Source organism: Anneissia japonica, unplaced genomic scaffold (genome assembly GCF_011630105.1).
Source record: "Anneissia japonica isolate Jap-2015-1 unplaced genomic scaffold, ASM1163010v1 scaffold287727_len1644234_cov201, whole genome shotgun sequence".
Classification (NCBI taxonomy): domain Eukaryota; kingdom Metazoa; phylum Echinodermata; class Crinoidea; order Comatulida; family Comatulidae; genus Anneissia; species Anneissia japonica.
In genome coordinates, this window is record NW_022713615.1 from 598,837 (window position 1) to 616,834 (window position 17,998).

The 17,998-nt window shown below is 31.3% G+C and overlaps 1 protein-coding gene across 1 annotated transcript; it reads right to left on the reverse strand.

The window, feature by feature from the left end:
- Positions 1–869: 869 nt before the first annotated feature.
- On the reverse strand, positions 870–13,896 carry LOC117108586 (metalloproteinase inhibitor 3-like). The gene is made up of 4 exons (XM_033250661.1): positions 13,565–13,896; positions 6,331–6,603; positions 2,943–3,064; positions 870–2,376 (listed from the first exon to the last, which is right to left on the reverse strand). Exons 1-4 carry the CDS (start codon positions 13,686–13,688, stop codon positions 2,173–2,175), a joined length of 723 nt encoding a protein of 240 aa, XP_033106552.1. The 5' UTR covers positions 13,689–13,896; the 3' UTR covers positions 870–2,172.
- Between the last annotated feature and the right edge of the window lie 4,102 nt (positions 13,897–17,998).

A 17,998-nucleotide genomic window follows, 5' to 3' on the forward strand; every position in this document is an offset into this window, starting at 1 on the left:
AAAATGGAAACAGAGCATTCAAACAGCCCTAGTTGTTGCAGTGTAGATGCTGCTAGTGATGTAGTACAATAGGCCTACGAATGCTGATGACATTTAGAATAAACTATGTTCAAGTGCCAATAGCGTATTTATCAAGGATATTGGAGTTATCTCCGGGATATGTGTCATGTACATAAGATCAATCTTAATTAATGCCAATTTTTTTTTCATATTTATTGTTGTTTAATCTCCATGGCAACAGGGGTTATTCATTGTATCTTAGCTTTATTCCCATCAAATTTGCTTTGGCCTATACTTTTAAACCAAATCATTAGCATGACATAATGCATAGGATAATTCCTAAATGATATAAAATTTATTAATGTGTTTCTAGGACACTCTTATTTGATGGTATAAGTAATATTAATATTTTTCTTTTTAATTCCCATGCAGTTCTCCTGAATAGAAAACCATTGCCAACGAGGGCGGTTTAGCTTATTTGTCAGATCATTGGAACACCGAATATTACTAGTTTGATTCTTGCAGCAGTATATGCTTTGCTCCTATTGATTAATACAGTATATGCATTTTGCTTGTGTCATTGGGCAAGCACTTTATCTATGATTGTCTCTTTCCACCCAGAAGTATAACTGGGTACCTGGTTGGTCAAACGATGATTACTGCAACATTATGAAATTCTCTCCCAGGGTGCTGAGAATGTGCTTGATCCAATGACTGGGGTATTATTGTGAAGTGCTTAGAGACTTTGTTGGCATGATGTGCTATATAGGTTTAACATATTATTGTTATTATATTATTAGCATGATCTAATATAGAATAAGATATTGTATTTATAAACCTTTAAAAATGAGATCAGAAAAGAAAAGACATTTTTCGTATGTACAGTTGCATTTATTTACACTTAAAAACATAAATTATAACAAGAAGTATAAGAGAAATAGTACATTTATGTTATTACATCTAGAAAATACCTCAAAGCCTACAATTATCTTATATGGGGAAAATCACTCCACCTTTCACCCCCCCCCCCCACTACGCTCCCACAAGACAATATTAAACCATATTGTAGCAGCATCAAATCAACAAATATGTGCTTAGCTACATAATTTATATTTTATATTTGAGTTGAAATATTTTTGAATTTCACTCCTATATCATCCTATGTTACTTGCTGATGATTGTTACAACTGAAAGACAAACATTGTGCATGTAAAAGATGATTTAATGATTGACACTTCACTTATATACATTAATTTTATACAAGATGGAAACAGTATAACAAAGAAATCTAGTCATTTGTGAATAAATTTACCAACATATCAAATGTTGTTCCAATATTTTTAAACCTACCCTGTTATAGAGTAACTGCAATTTGTCCGGTAAATGTTCACAAATTTGTCACCAAAAGTACAAAATTCTTGTCATTGATCCAAATAAATCCCAAACATATATTTAATTACCAATACCCCATTGTTGCACATAACAGTCTCTTTATACATTTCTTGAATAATCGTAATAAATTTTTATATATTTATATTTATATATTTATATATTGTAGATAGATAGCACACATTTTACCAAACTCAAAATAACAAATTCTTCTGCTAAACAATTTCTAATAAAATACTGTATCTGTAAATCAACTCCTAAATATCTGGTATTTTGTACAGAATTTATTGTTCACATGTTTGCTATGTGTTTACATGTTTACAATATGTTGTTTACATGTTGAAAATGTGTTGTTTATATAATATTTTAACATGTCTATAATTTGTTTACATGCTTAAAATTTGTTGTTTACTTGTTTACAATTTGTTGTTGTTTACATGTTTACAAATAGAAATTATTGTAAATTACCATTCTGTATAAACTGGCATTGCTTATAGATAATACACAAAGTGATTTTTTCTTTTAGAATTCTCAGTTGTTACTATGATATGGTCAACATTTTAATGTTATAACCAATTAGTTGGTATTGGTTTCTTTTAGAAAACAATTCACAGCAGTGATTGAATATAAAACAACACATAATGCAACACTATTAAAAATACTGGTGTTCCTTGTTGGTATTAAATGCATTCTGGGTCTTAAAAACATTTTGCAAAATGAACGCTTGCTAAATAAGTTAGGGATTGTAAAATAAAGGTTGACACATTAAGCCCTGCAATGCTGCTATTTAGCCTTCTTCTCAATGCTCTTCCGACACCTACTGAGTTCTGGTGATCGGTGCCATGCGCATCTTCCGTCATCATGAATGATACAGGTTGAGTATTTGCTTTCACAGTCGCCTTCCCACGCATCCCATACGCACGCGCCATCGGCTTTTTTTGTGTGTAAACATTTGCTGCATTTATCAAATAATCCACAAGTTGAAATCTGTGAAGAGAGGAAAACAAAAAATTTTTAAATGAATGAATTAAATTGATTAATTTTAAATTCAATAAAATCGTATTAATGACCGCTCATTTAACATTGCAAACACAAGGTCCGAATCAAATAAGTTGCTAATTCCCAAAACATAGGGTGTTAATGGATTGCACAATTTCAGAACTTAGGAGCGAGACATTTGTATGGATTGTAATATTTTGAGCCACATAAAAGTTATTTTTGTTGATACGTTAATCTATTTATAATGCTAATATCAATGTTGTATAAAAAAATAGAACAGATAATTTGTTGTTCTGCAGAAATTAGGATTTGTACTGTCATTTTAAAAAATCAAACTATTACCAAAATCTTTATGGAATTCCTGATGGAATTATAGTGCATATGCCTTCTCATCTGGCGAATGTTAATAGACAGTATTTAATCCATATTTTGTTACTAATCCAATTTTGTATTTAAGAGGAAACAACTAAAATCCATGAATAATGGGAAACATGAGCATGAAAAAATTGTAATAATTTATTTTTTGGTGGACTGGGGAAAATGTAAACAATTACCTGGCAATTACAGTTGCTTTTGTACTGATAACGAAGTCCTTTTCGCATTTTCTTTGTGATTGTGCTCCATTTGGCATGCCAGTTACAAGTTGTGAAGCGAAGTTGACCTTCCTGAAGCATACCTACAAAAATGAATAACAAATAGTATAAAATTAGTTTAGAGTATCATTATTTAAATCATAGAAAGTGTACAATGTAAAAAAATGTAAATTATGATATAGAAATCAAAATCATAAGTTAAAAACTATGATTAACATTCTATTAAAAGAAGAAATTTGATTTGGCAGTACCTGAAGAAAAACATGACTAATTTTGACAGTGTATAAAAAAAACCAAGTTGGTAAAGACAAAACAAAGGGGACATTAAGTATAGATCTGTATAACCCACCCCTATAATATAATTCATTGCGGCTGCAGTGGTAAGTTATTGGTTGATACATTACTTTGCCTACTTTAAAAGATTCCATTTCCAAATATGTTCTTTGTTCTGTTGCTATCATCTACTTCCGTGCTTTTGCCAAGGAGTGTTTACTGAAGTTTATCACCAACTGAACTGTCCCCATTCAAATTCCTAAGGCAAATATTGAGACCTAATGCTCTTTTGTCACTAGGCACGTGGCCCAAATAAACTCTTGTCACGCATGGACGAGTTCAATGAATGTACTGGAGTGTGCAGAAACCCTTGTGGGATTCTTTTGGAGAGATTGCCAGTGCCTAGGTAGTTTAGTTTAGTTACATGAAAATTTACATGAAAAATGTATGTTGTAGGTAACTGTAATACCTAAATATATATTATGTTAATGACCTTTGGCATTGAATTCAGAATGGAAATTTTGTTTTATACAATATTCTGTATGTCATTATGGACTATTAAGATTAATTAACCAACATTTTAACTAGTACCTCTAATAGCATTAATCAGGAGAGAAACTAGGTTTGATTTCAACAGAACATATGAACATATAACTCATACGAAAGCCACAGGCGCTACTACAACATTATAAACATTGAATGTGTTGTGCTTTCAGCAAAGGTTACACATCATAGACAAACTAATCTCCTTATTTAGATACATGTTCTTTTTGCACAGGCCATTACCCAGTCTTTAAGTGCCCATTTGCATTATCTGTTACGACTTTTCCTCAAATATATCCACGCTCTTGGCAATTGCAATCTATAGAAAACTGGACTAATGTGATACCAAGCAAACGATAAGGAATTTGTGAACGATTTACGAAATGACACTTGTCTATAGAAAGAGGACTCGATGTGTCTCTCTCGGCATGTCGATTAATATTAATGAGGGTCATTCCTTTTTAGGTCGTGTGGTAATGTTTGTTTTATGTGCTGAGATAAAATTAAATTTAATGAAAAATAAAGCAATTCTGTCTATTTTGATTTAAAAATTGAGTAGCAGTGGTTCAAAAAAAAAAAGCTTAACCTTTATATGTTGGAATAGTTTCATTTGGTTTGCAAATTAGTAGTACAGTATTTCTAAATTTTCGTTTTAACTATTTAAATAAATGGAGAAGAAAATCACAATGATACACAGAACTTGCAACATATTATGTGTAACACACTTCATCAGGCAATGTACTGTTAATTTTCATCAAAAAATATTTAGCCTCTTGCTACAATAATAGGCAGAAAAGTTATATAATTCCTATATGTATATAGTATTATTGATGTTTTTTATAATTATTATTATTTTAATATTTTTAAGTTTCATAAATGCACTTGATAATTCACTCTGTAAAAACAGTTACTTATTTACAGAGGTTCTCTCCAAGCATTGTTCAATTTGAATTCATAACATAACACGTTCTTGCAGACAATTGTGTTAACCTATTGTTTGGGAGTTCCAGAATACAGTACTAATCAAAAATTTTTCTCTTTGTATCTATGTCTGAATTTCATTATTCAAACACATTAATTCTATATGTTGTTTTCCTACATGCATTGTCCATTACTTTATGCAGCCTCGATGTGCTGTTTAATTAAATGCACAACATAGATGTAAGGAATATTCACAGTACTGTATACTTCCTGTTAATTCAATACCAGGATACAATTACAATAATAATAATGATTCATTAAGATTAATTCAAATTATTATGTATTCAACGAGCATTTTAAATTTGGCGGTGTAAAATTTCCAGAGATGTAAATCTAATATTTCTCTCTTCGTATCAATATCTGAATTTCATTATTCAAACATGAAATAATTTATTCATAGTAGTTTTCCCAAGAAAAATGCAATTAACTTGTAATTAGAACAAGACAGAACAATGTTCCTAATGAACTCAAGCATGTGAGGGTTTCCAGCATTAATGTTTTGATTTACTTCTTAAGTGTTAACGCTTGTTTTTGGTGATATCATGCTGGGGCTCATTAATAGGTATTTCATTTTTTAAGTGCGTGCTGAACACAAACACGTATAGTACTGTAGCATAGTACCGTAGCATGACAAAGCTGTCATCAAGTGATGTTTTATTGATGTAGTCAAACATTTCTGTTCAAGAATTTCTGTTGAAATCTTTTGACTTTCTGAAACATATTGAATTTAATAAAAAAAAAAAAGAATGATGCTGTAGATTTATGAGAGGGGCATTAGCTTTTGATACAGAAGTAAGGGAACTATGCTTTGAGAGTAGAAAAGTAGTTAAGGAACAAAGACAAGTCTACTATACAGTGGAAAGAAGTAACAAAGAATGATTTAAAAAAAAAAGTTTTGGTCTAAGGCTTTTCCGTAGTTCTGTTGTAGTAAAATACTTGGAAAGATAACATCACGCGGCCTTGTGCAAACTGATGATTATCTGAATTTAATTCACTTGTGTAGAGCAGTTTCACTTCATTTTGCTTCCTAAACAACTTAACAACGTAAAGGAATAGATGGAAGGATTAGATGAATGAGTGAATGCACGTATTACTAATTTTCATGTCATTTTTGAATTTTTTAGGTATTGAGTTTTGAAATTTTTTTTTTTGGAAACTTTTATGTTTAAATTAGAAGCCAACTGTGGTTTGAAATTGCATGATAATCTCTTTAAACTTTAACCTTACTAAACTCATGTTTCAACTTGAAATATGCTGTATATAGCTTTTGTTTAAACATCTTGGTTTCAAATTTTTCTCATGAAACTACGTCTGTTTTAAACTAATACTTTACTGTATATACTGGAATATTTCAAACATAAGATGGGAACATTTCCACTTGACACATAGCAATTGTTTTTGATAAAAAGAAAATATATTTAAAATGGAATGTAGTTGTTGAAAGACCTCAAAAAGAAATCCTACAAAAATCTCTAGTGTTTTGAAAAAAAGTGAGTTGTATTTAAATGTCATGGTTTGAAAAACTGCACATAAATCTTCATGCTAAACTTACCCATAAATAAATAATCCTCGCCTTCTTCTAATGTCGTAACACCGCAGAGGGAGTCGAAAATGGACGTGTAAATGCTAACCTCAGCGCCGGTGGCAATAAACTCCTCTCCTTTATAGACTTTCTTAATGCGGATCTTCCAGTGTTTAAATGGTTCATCACAGGGCTTGTCCAAACCACTCAATGTTGGCAACACAACATCGTTTTTATGTCTTTTTGTGAAGATTGAATGCCCAACTTTTGTTGAGTGCTTTGGTACTACCCTTGCTCTGATAACTGGAAAATAAAATGAAAAGTAATATTTTAGGTTGATATTTTCTAGTTAAAAATTCATTATCCTTTTGTTATTGATAACTTATTTTGAAGCTATTAGGGAAGTGATATGTAAAATATTCACATAACAATAGACTGAAGTGCTTTCCTGTTGAATAAAGAATCAATCGGTTGCGAATTATTAATGAAAACCTTCATAACCCAAGCATAACGAATCTTTATTGTAGACAGGAATTGTACCGCTTCATTACCGTTCCATACATCATCCTGCAGTGGTAGTTGTTGAATTCCTCGCATCAGCTTCACTAAATAATAATTGACTTCTTAGGCCTTTGTCTTTCATGGCGTTTCTTTGTCAGAATTAGCAAGTAAAACATTTAACGTAACTGACCACCTGCCCCAGACAGCTCAGACTCAGACAAACAAAGGAGGTAATTGATATTCATAAGAAATACATTTCTATTAATCTCTAATACAAATTCCCCAATGGCTTGGATCCTTTTACTCCAGATATACTCTTCCGCAAGAGAAATCCTCTTAAATTCTTATATTTTGACTTTCGCTAAGAGATTTGTTAGTGTTTAGTGTTTGTTAACTGGTCTGTGTTCTATATCGAGAAATTTTGTTTTGATCAGAATTTGACTCAAGATTATGTATTGTGCTTAACCCTAAAAGAAGGCACGTGCCTGCCGGGGGAGCTTGATGGCAAAAGATACGTATTTCGAAGTTTATTTAGACAAAAAACTTTTTGATGCTACTAGCTTTACCACTTGTTAATTAAAGAATAAAAACATGGCAGCCCTAGCTATGGTGCTTACAAGTGACTTTAGAAATATTTGACGGGGTCGATTAACTCTGTTAAACTTTTAAACTTTGAAGGAAAAGATCTTAACTACTAATGACATTAACTCCCTTTTTTAGATTCACTATCAATTTAAAGATTATACTTTTGCACTATCTGTTACAGATAGAATTTCCCACGGATTGTCGAACACAAGTTTTATTGTTAAAAACCGACCCATTTTTACAAAAAAGTTTTAATCAGTAAAGCGAAAAGTCATTGTAAAAAACAGTACCAACAGTGCAGGAACTGTTAACCTTTTAATAAAAATTGAAGCTAAAAGAATTGTGGTTTTTTTTTTTTTTTTTTTTTTTACAAAAAATAATATAGGCCTATTTTGTGAAAGCAAAGTGGTACAGTACTTTTGTTTGTGAATTTCCAGACTAACGTGAGAATATTTCACAAGCTCTTCATTCTAAAGTTCTCTCAAAAAACTGTTGTATGCCCATATATAGTCATGATATGCCTATATATGGTCATGATGTGATGTCATCATGCCATATTTAGGCATATCACAGTTTCAGTCGAAATGTGATATTCTGGACTGGGATTTAAAATAGAATCTGATTGGATACAGATATAATATATGTAACGTGACAATAAATGGTGGAGTTGTAGCGGAAACTTTCATTAATCTTCACTAAGGGGCAGAGTATTGGTCTAAAATGTTGTTCCTAAAAACTGTTACTGGTACATATATTTATGACTATAGTGTTAATTTTTCCTAAAAATGTTTACACTTTTTTATATGAACTTTGGAAACTACACATTTGGTAGATTATCAATTCTTAAATCCTGGTCTAATTATTACTAAATTGATGTTTATTAGAATGCTATACTATCAGGCTCATCATATTATAATGATTTGCTCGCGAGATAATATTCGATGCCCTCGCTTTTCAAAGACCTACATTGCTTAGTGCTCGTTTCTAGTCTGATTCCAACATTGTACACAGTATGTCAGTATCAATTAATGCTTCATGTGTATTAATATTAATTTACAGTAAAAACAGCACTTTAGCAGGATGTCTGGATCAAAGTTTAATTCTATGTTTCTTATTTGCTATCTTGTATGTCTTTCTGAGCTACTCTATCTGTACAGAGCAAATTTATGTATAGAATTTCAAAATTATAACTTAAATCCTCTAAACTGAAATACACTTTAAATACTTCATCTCCATATAAATTGCTGTCAGAGAAAATCTTGTAAAAAAACATTAATCACATTAATAGGTGTGAAATTGGCATAAACTATCTTGTATTTAATTCCGTACTTGATGTGTTGACCCGTAGAAAAATCTTGTATCGTGCATGATTAGGACTTCAGATAATCTTCATCTTTTGCTCATACTTGAATATCTGTAGTTTGCCTTATGAATTCAATGTGAGAACACTTTCTCTATTATTTAGAATGAAAATTACATTGAATATAAGACATAGGTTTAGTGATGTGTCTAGGAGTGTTATATAGTGAGGAGGTTGGAGGTATGGGGTCACAATCTGAAATTTGAGGGCCCACTAACCAGAAGGTGAGGTGATGTAAAGAAAATTCTTAAATAATTAAGTATAAAAAAAACTGGGGAAATAGCAGTGTGACCACCCCTTTTTTCACTTTTTCCCCCAGTTTTTAAATTTTCAAGAATCTGTATCTCATAAACTGTTTCCAAGTTTTTTCATCAAATATGCTTTTTGTGTCTTACAAAAAAATTAGTTGTACAACGTATCAAAATTTTATTTTTCTCTGGAGAGGAGGATACGTAAGATACATCATATCTCATTGCGAATTAAAAACATTCACGTAAGTGGCCGATAGTGTATAGTAAAGAAGTTATCGATACATGTCTATTATAATGTGAAGAACAATAACACAACCTCCAACTATAAATGCCAAATCAATGAAAATTGAAAACTATCATCCAGTGATTGTTTTCTGTATCAATTGCGGTTATTTGAGAGTGCGGTAATTAAGCTCGGATCCCAAGAAGTCGGTTCTGTGTATCATAATGATAGTAAATGAATATGTAGCCTGTTAAATAGACTACATGAGGAATACTAATTTGTGAATGGAGGACACGGAACCATAATTATGTCAAAAGATATTTGGCAGTATACTGAGTGTTTGTTAAACCTTTCAACCTACAACTGTGATTTAGTTAATTAGCATCATTATTATAAATGGAAGACAGTATCCAATGTTTATGTTTCTATAATTAGGCTGTATGTAAAAATGTAGGCCTACATAATTGTAAGGCATTTTTTGATGCCTTCTCATTTTTTTAAAAATATATTTTTAAAACATTTTATAGCAATATCTGAAAAAGTTGGCAACTACAAAATGACTTTAAATTCAAAAACGAATTGAGTGCTTGAGTGCAGGTTTTTGTCCCTTATTTTATTACAGTCTATTTTATACCTATAATTTATGATTGTTTTAAATAAACAAATCAAACACAAAACTCTTGGTTTACCCCAGTTAATTGTAATTTGATAACTTGGCCTACTCATTTGATTCTTTTAACTGAAATTTTTAACTGAATGTCCTCTAGGTTCTTCAAAATTTGACCACAAAAACATTTAATCTTTCATCAGTACTGCAGAATTTGTTAATTTCAAAGATTTATATTCAATTTATTTTATACTCATGAAAATGATTTACATCATACTGATAAATTTACTATAGGACCTGATTGGAGTTTGAGTCCTGTTTTCAGTTATGTGTCAACCCAACAGGTCTTGCAGGCAATTAAAATGCATATGTAAAACAAAATATTTGACTCCCTGTGTATAATTGAACTTTTCCCAAGCTCAAGTCAATGACATGACTTTAGCCTATTTAACGTGGTTTCATTTCGTGAAAAAAAAACCTGAATGAAAAATTAGGTAAAATATGCACTTTCAAAGAGATGCTTAAAAACTTTGATCTAACCGAAGATACAGAGATAATTGTTTTATCGGCAAATATGTTAAAACTTTAAGTACTTTTTGATGTTTATCACCTCGTTTTTGTGCTTAGACAACTTAACCTTTATATCTCATACAAGGGCGTTATCTGTTTTTAAATCTTTACCAAAGAGGAAACCTTTGTTACTGTTCAAAAAACATGCTGCGGAATACCGCAAGACAGTTAGTTCACTATTTAAGTGGAGAATGTGTAGGCATTTATTATTTAATGGGCATTCCAGTGATAGTTTATTTATTGATGGTTTTTGTTTAAAACACCTCCTTTGAGATCATCTCCAACAAGGACTTTGTGAAATTTATTGCTCTGTTTCATTATATTGGTATAAATTTCTGCAATATCAGTAGAAGAATTGTTGCTTTGGGGCTAATGGAAGAAATCTGCATTCCAATGCAGACCATAATAAAATTATTCAACAAAATTTCCTCATTAGTGCATGATCAAATTTTATACAGTTAAATGTCTACCTTGCAGTCTGGAGAAAATAATTTTTTTTAGATGCTATCTTGCAACATTTAAAATTCTTTAATCAATGTGAATAGGATTTCTAAATATAGAGTGTATCGTATTTGCTGACAAATTCTATCATTAAGCATTTATTTTTTTAAGGTTATAAAATTCTGAGCATGTTCAATAAATTCTAAGTAGTGATGTTAGGGATGATGGATTTATTCGTGTCCAACCTTGGACAGGATAAAATCCAGCGTGTAAAATAATAATCATCATTTTTCTTAGCTTTACATACTGAGCAATCGTAATTCAATAACTGACATTGAAAAATGTATCAATATTAATAACATAATATGTTACAGGAGTGATGAAGGACTTCTACTACTGTCTCAACATTATGGTCATTTGGACTAGGGCTCCTAAATTCATTGTATTCATTCCATTGTAAGCTAGAGGAATTTTTTTTTATTGTTTTCATAATGTTTATTCTTGCAAATTTGGAGGGTAATGTAAACTATTAGATCAGAATTTTGTAAGAATCAGTTGGAATTTGACATCACCTGGCGATCCCCAAGCAAATAAATGGCTGAATTCACTCCATTTTATGAGTTCCTATGTACAAGTGTTTCCTTATTTTGTAAAAAAAAAAAGTCTATTTTTAAAATGACAGAGTCAACTGCTGGTCTTTGTAACTTAGTCAAGCACTATTAATACGTACACGATTTTAAATAAAGACATTTTGAATTTGATATGACCCTGACTTACGAATAGTACTATGCCATTCTTTACACTTATTGCCTACAGGTATCAAGTGCCATCATCATGAACTGTAGACAAACAACAAAGTTAAATCTTTGAGAAAAAAGTCAATTCATTCAAATTATGTGCATTTATATAAATGATGAGTATTTCAGTCTCAGATGCTATAGCTGACATTAAAACTAGAGCCCTTTTAGTAGTGTAACACCAGTTGTATTATCGTATTGAATACGAATGGATTAGTTTGTAGTACAATTCATTTATGTAAAAGATACCATTTTTTCCCATGCAAAATACAATACCATACGGTATGATGACGTATTGAATATTAAATTTCAGGATTTTAGAAAATCCTTATTAAATTCTGACTCTTTACTTAATTGAAAAATTATAAGGGCTTTTATAAGTTAAGTGTCCAATCAAAAATCATTTCTCAGCCTTTGTAAGTGTGCTAATTTTTACTTTCAAGCAGACTTGTGTTCCTACCAGCCAGGAAATTGCATTGTGTAATTTAAAAACACCTGCTGGTCTCATTTAGTAGGCCTATGATATTTATCTAGTATATTATGTAAACATCAACAAGTATTTGAGAGATAGTGCAGCAATGGTCGCGTGTGTTGTCGACGACCGAAGTCCACCTTTGATTATGCAGAGCTAATATGGAATAATAGAGACGGAAATGATTTTCAGCGCCAATCGAAAGTTCCCCCCCACCCCAAAAAAAATTACCCATTAATATATTAAATATAGATTTGATTATGCTTTATCACTAAAACGTAGCAGTTGTTTTTAAAACTATTCTTTCATAAAATTTTTTGAAAACACGTTTTTTATAAGCGAGCGCAATTTCAATTCCTTTTATGAGAGCTTATAATCCTCTAGACGCTTTTACACAAGGGTGCAAGCGTGTGTTTAGACTCACGCGAAGATCCTTACCAAAGATTTTCCTACTGTGTATGTGTATACACTGTAAATATAACACACAACAGTGTTTACCTTAGCTGAATAATAGTATATAAATAGTTGGTCTTTATGATAGTCTCAAACCGAAAAAAAAAAAGGTATTTCAACTATGATTTGCCTGTCAGTAAGGATTTCTAGCTAAAAATAAGATTCATTTAAAGTTCTGATCTGTCAACAGAAGGAAGAGGTGCCCTAGAGTTATTAATTCACACACCGATAGGCAGCATACATTTCATGTATCTAATGGTACCTGACCATGAAAAAATATGATGTGTTATAGTTGCTGTAATAACAGGCTGTAATTAGAGGCTACTACCCCCTATGGAGGCAGTGCGATTGTGAATATTTATAAATGTACATCAATACTGGAAGATTCATAATTTGAAATGATTAATGTTATATAAATATACTGTAATATCTTTTAAATATAAGTATTTCATGACATTTAAATAGTATACCATAATTCAAACATTAATATCTAACATCACAAAAGAAATGTTTCAGTTAACTCTATGACATCAGTCTGTTTTATATACTGTGGCCCATACAATAAATAATAATTAAAATTAATGAATAAAGTATTACAATATTCATAATAATATTTATTGTTATTTTTTGATAATAATTTTGTTTGATTACTTTTTTTATTTCCAATGTTTTATCCCCACGGTTGGCATGATACTACTACTAGGATAAATTCTATATTACCAAAAAGATTAAGAAGGTTCATATTCATAAATTTAATGTTAATAAAAAATTAAGAAATAATAATTAATAATAATTTTCTATACAATTTAACACAATATACAAACTAAATAGAATATTCAGTGGTAGGCCTACTATAGTATACTATACAGTAGGCCTATGCATACAATTTCAACACCACTACTACATTCTTACTTATACCTGCTTATACCTTGCAGAAGAATGAAGACATAATTATATCAACATGAAGAGACCCTGAACTGCTGTCATGTTCCATATAAACCTACCAAAATTAGATTTGCAAAAATGATCCTGTGGATGGGCTGGTAAACAAGTACATGACTTCACAATGCAAAAAGTTGACATAAAAACGAGACCAAGTAACAACAGCAATTGTACATTTATCGCCATGCTTGGTGCTTAAGTTCACCGTCCAATGGCAATGATTGATATCTTGTCCAACTTAATTTCAGAATAGCTGTTTTTTTCCTCCAAAGGCTTGTGTAGGTAATCCTAGGGAAGTTAGAAGAAAAGTGGACTTGAAGCTTCGCTGATCACTGCTTTTATGCTAGCCTGTGTGGGCTTACTGAATGCTTTTGTGTATCACCCTGCCTATTGTACAGTAGGGAGGTTTTCTTGTAATTGAAAATCACTCAAGCAGAACGTAGCAGTGTGATAGTATGCGTTCCAAGATGTGTTCTGATTGGCTGAAAGGAGAGCTGGCTGCTCTTGCTAGTATCTTCCTTATCTGTGCTGTGTGTAGCTTGTATGTTTATATGTACGACAAAAGTGATAGCTCAAAACCATCTGGTTGATCTGTAGCGATCTAGTTTAGGGCATAACTGTAGCTTGGCGGTAGCACATTAAAATCGTTACTCTCTTGGGCATGCATAGCTAGCATTCAGGTCTGGCAACTTAAATCAGGTAGCTTTTAACCTTGCAAGAATTTTATGTCAACTGAGACAATCTGCATCTATTAAAATAGTAATTCGGTCACTGACAAATTTGTCTCCTGAAGTCTTTCAGTCTAGATATAAGTATTTAGTTTTGTTAAAAATTTAAAATAATAAAATAAAAACCTTAAAAGGAATTGCATTGTATTAATACTAATTGATTAGAACAACTAATAAATTAAAATATCTCTCTTGAGATTGTCTTTGAGTCTGTATAAAACTTAAAAAGGATTATGTTATTCATCGGTTTTTTAATTTTGATTTGGTTTTAATTGTTTAAAAAAGGATATGGTACATTAATAATAATATTAATACTATTAATATCATTAATACATTCTATCAAATGCACTCCTGTAGCTAAAACCCTGTCCAGACTATCAATTTTATTGGACAAAAAAACATGTGACGGCATGCCTAAATATGGTCATGATGACATCACATCATGACTATATATAGTATATGGACACATCAGAACTATATATGTGTTTCTTCTAAGACATTCATGTTCATTCATGTTTGGCAGTGATTATTTTACTGAAATAAACAGCACTAAGAATTTTACTTGATTTTATTGAGTTACGTAAAATTGTAAATACAATACTATAGCACTATTCATTGATAAGTGGTTAGATAAAGCATGATTTAGACCCAGATCAAAATTTTCTAGGCATAGTTTAATCAATGCCACCCCTGGTGGTATACAAAGTACTTGGTTAATAATAGATTTTAAATTACTTTCTAATTATTTACCCCTCTATTTTACATCAGTTTAATTTTAACTGGTTTACCTACCTAACATGCATCCTAGTAATTACCTACACTATAGCACTGTTGACTTCTACTACAGGTACAAAGAGAACTTGCTACAATAAGGGACTTAAGTTTAAGCTATAGAGAAAGAAGTTTCCCCATGATTAGGTGTATTTATCTCATTTCTCAAACAGTCCCAATCCTCCAACCTGATGATTATGTTTTTGTCTTTGCTGTTAACATCACAATTGCAGTAAACAAAACAAATGCTACTAGATCTTTTGACTAAGTTTAAAGAATGCTTTGTCTGTTGCTAAGCAAATGTAGTTCTGCCCTAAAGATACTCTAGACATCTGCTGGTACTACTGCTGGTACTAAGGTTGTGGAAAAGTGTCAGAAATGAATAACGTAAAAAAAAAAAACAATAACTGCAACAAAAACAGTGAACAGGTGAAACTACGAGACATAGTGCATTGATACAATTCTTGTTAGAAGTTTATTGTCTGTTAGTTTATGGATATGAAAAGAGCAGGTATTTTGTCTGCATTTCTTCTCTTCACCCAGGAGTATATGAATGGGTATGTGGTGGTGTTGCCTATTCCTGTGTAGATTATAGCAGCAATACATTTTCATGTGGACCTATGACCCTGGTAAAACAGTGATCCATATTCAAAAACAAAGGGTGCTTAATAAATTAACAAATAAGTGAAGTTGAAAACTATTTTGTGTGGTAATCAGGGATTTAGATTTTATGAGGGAAATATTTTTCTAAAACTGAAATCTATTTAATCAGTTCAAATGTCATGGGCGTCATAACTGAAGTCAGAAGTCACAATCGTTATACAGTATATTATTATAATATTTCATTTATGGTGATAATTTCTGAGTTCACAAGTTTATACCCTGCTTGAATCTCAGTAGCGTAGATTGTTATCAATGAGTCAAGTAGTAATTGCAAAATATTTAGCACTAATGATTTTCATGAATATGTCAAAGTAATTAAAGTCTAAAGCAATAGTTTAAATATCATGAGGACAAGTTGTTGATTATAGTGCCCTACTTAAGAACACCATCGTTGTCATCATTCACGCTAGACGAACTGGATGTATATTCTGATGTAAAAGACTATGAAGGTTAATGTTTACGAGGAAATACACTGTCATCTTTGAATCATTGCGGATATAAAAACGATCCATTGAATAAGATGTAAACGAATCCCGCTACATTATCCAGGCTGAGATACATACTACGAGAAGATGCAGAGATCAGCTGAATTGCGCCTTTTAGATTGACATGAATATTGCGGAGGACTAAACCGGTTTTAAATTGACTTCTCCGCAAGATGTAGGTCAACGACAGCTGTAGCCGATACAAAAGAAGTAACATCTGCCCACACGACGTCTGCTTTCATTATACTAAATTTATTCTTTTGCATATCTAAATTCATATCTAATAATGGTTACATTTCTTCACCCATGGGGCATCATCAAATATTGCAATAGGTTATTAGTTTACCTACTTGTTGTTTTTTCATATTTTTTATTATTTCTTTCCTTCTTTAAATTGGTTGACCAGAACCTGTCAAGATCAAACACATACCCACTGGGGAATGGATGGATTTCATTCATTTTATCAAAGTAGAATAGAAAAATGTACCATTGCAATTGAATTGATCTTATATTAAGCATAGAGAAAATTTAACTGAAAATAAAGTACTTTTTGAAATAGATTAATTTCATATAAGCACAGAGAAAATGTAACTGAAGGTAAAGTACTTTTGGAAATGAATTGATTATATTCATAGAAAAAGTGTAACTAAATTACTGTTGCATATGGATTTATTTTATTCATAGCATAAAGAAATTTCAACATTTGGTAGGTAGAAATAAACTTTTTTATGGATAGATAGAGAAATTTTGTTCAAAAACGTGTAGATACATAATTTACTTTGAGGACTTTTTCATCTTTGAGCCTCAGAAACAAACAAAATAAATCTAAATTTCTAAAATAATATGGAAATATTCATGATAAACCAATTGATAGCAAAACTTGTTCGCCTATATACATAATTATAGAAAAGAAGTTGTATTGTGAACTCATTGGCACAAGATTGCAAAGAGAGGGAATTTATAATGATGAACCAGAACCACATAAATCTTCCTTTTCAAGATTCATTCTCCCAATTTGTCAAAAACCAAAATATTTGCAATTTACCTTTATAATATCTAAGCATACTACACAGTATAGAATCTGGCACTTGTAAAATTGTCTGGCAGTGAATTTTTAACGGCTTATTGAAGTTGGATTTTATGTCCAACATTCAAACCTTAAGTTTGGCAAACCCTTGAAGCTTACTGCAAGTGGCTGTTTGTTTGTTCATGGATTGTTGCCCATTATGTAGGAATTTAACGCCCGAATCCCAACTCAAACACGATTATATTCCTGCCCGCTGTTACATCTGTTGAGTGATGCAGATTGTTTGTATTGGATGGAAATCATACTGAAGATCTATTTTGTTTTTCAGAACATTTAAATAACTACTTTTGAATGGATTTCTTGTTGAAACTCGCACCTTGCGTTGTACACACAATTTAATCTTATTATTGATCAAGGTAGAATTTTTAAACTAAAATGTGCTTACGGTAGTGGTAGGCCTAATAGTTATCATGGACTTAATATGGAATTTTTTTAAAAGCTTAAATAAAATTTGTAGAAAACAATTATGGAAAACTAAAATTTGAAAACTAAACTACTTTATCCTAAAAGAAATATGAAGCAATTAAGAATAACAGGAACCAATGCAGACATGATTGTCCAGCAATATGAGAGCAGAAGCCAAGTAGGACATAATTTACAGGTGGTGTTGTGATGCTGGTACTCCCATTGGCTGACACAGATGCCTGTAAAAACTAATGATCACATTTTTCTAAGATTCCACCAAAGTTGGGGAGAAATTAATTTACAAATAACAAATATTAATACTTTTTATTAATATTGAAACAAAAAATAGCCATGTAA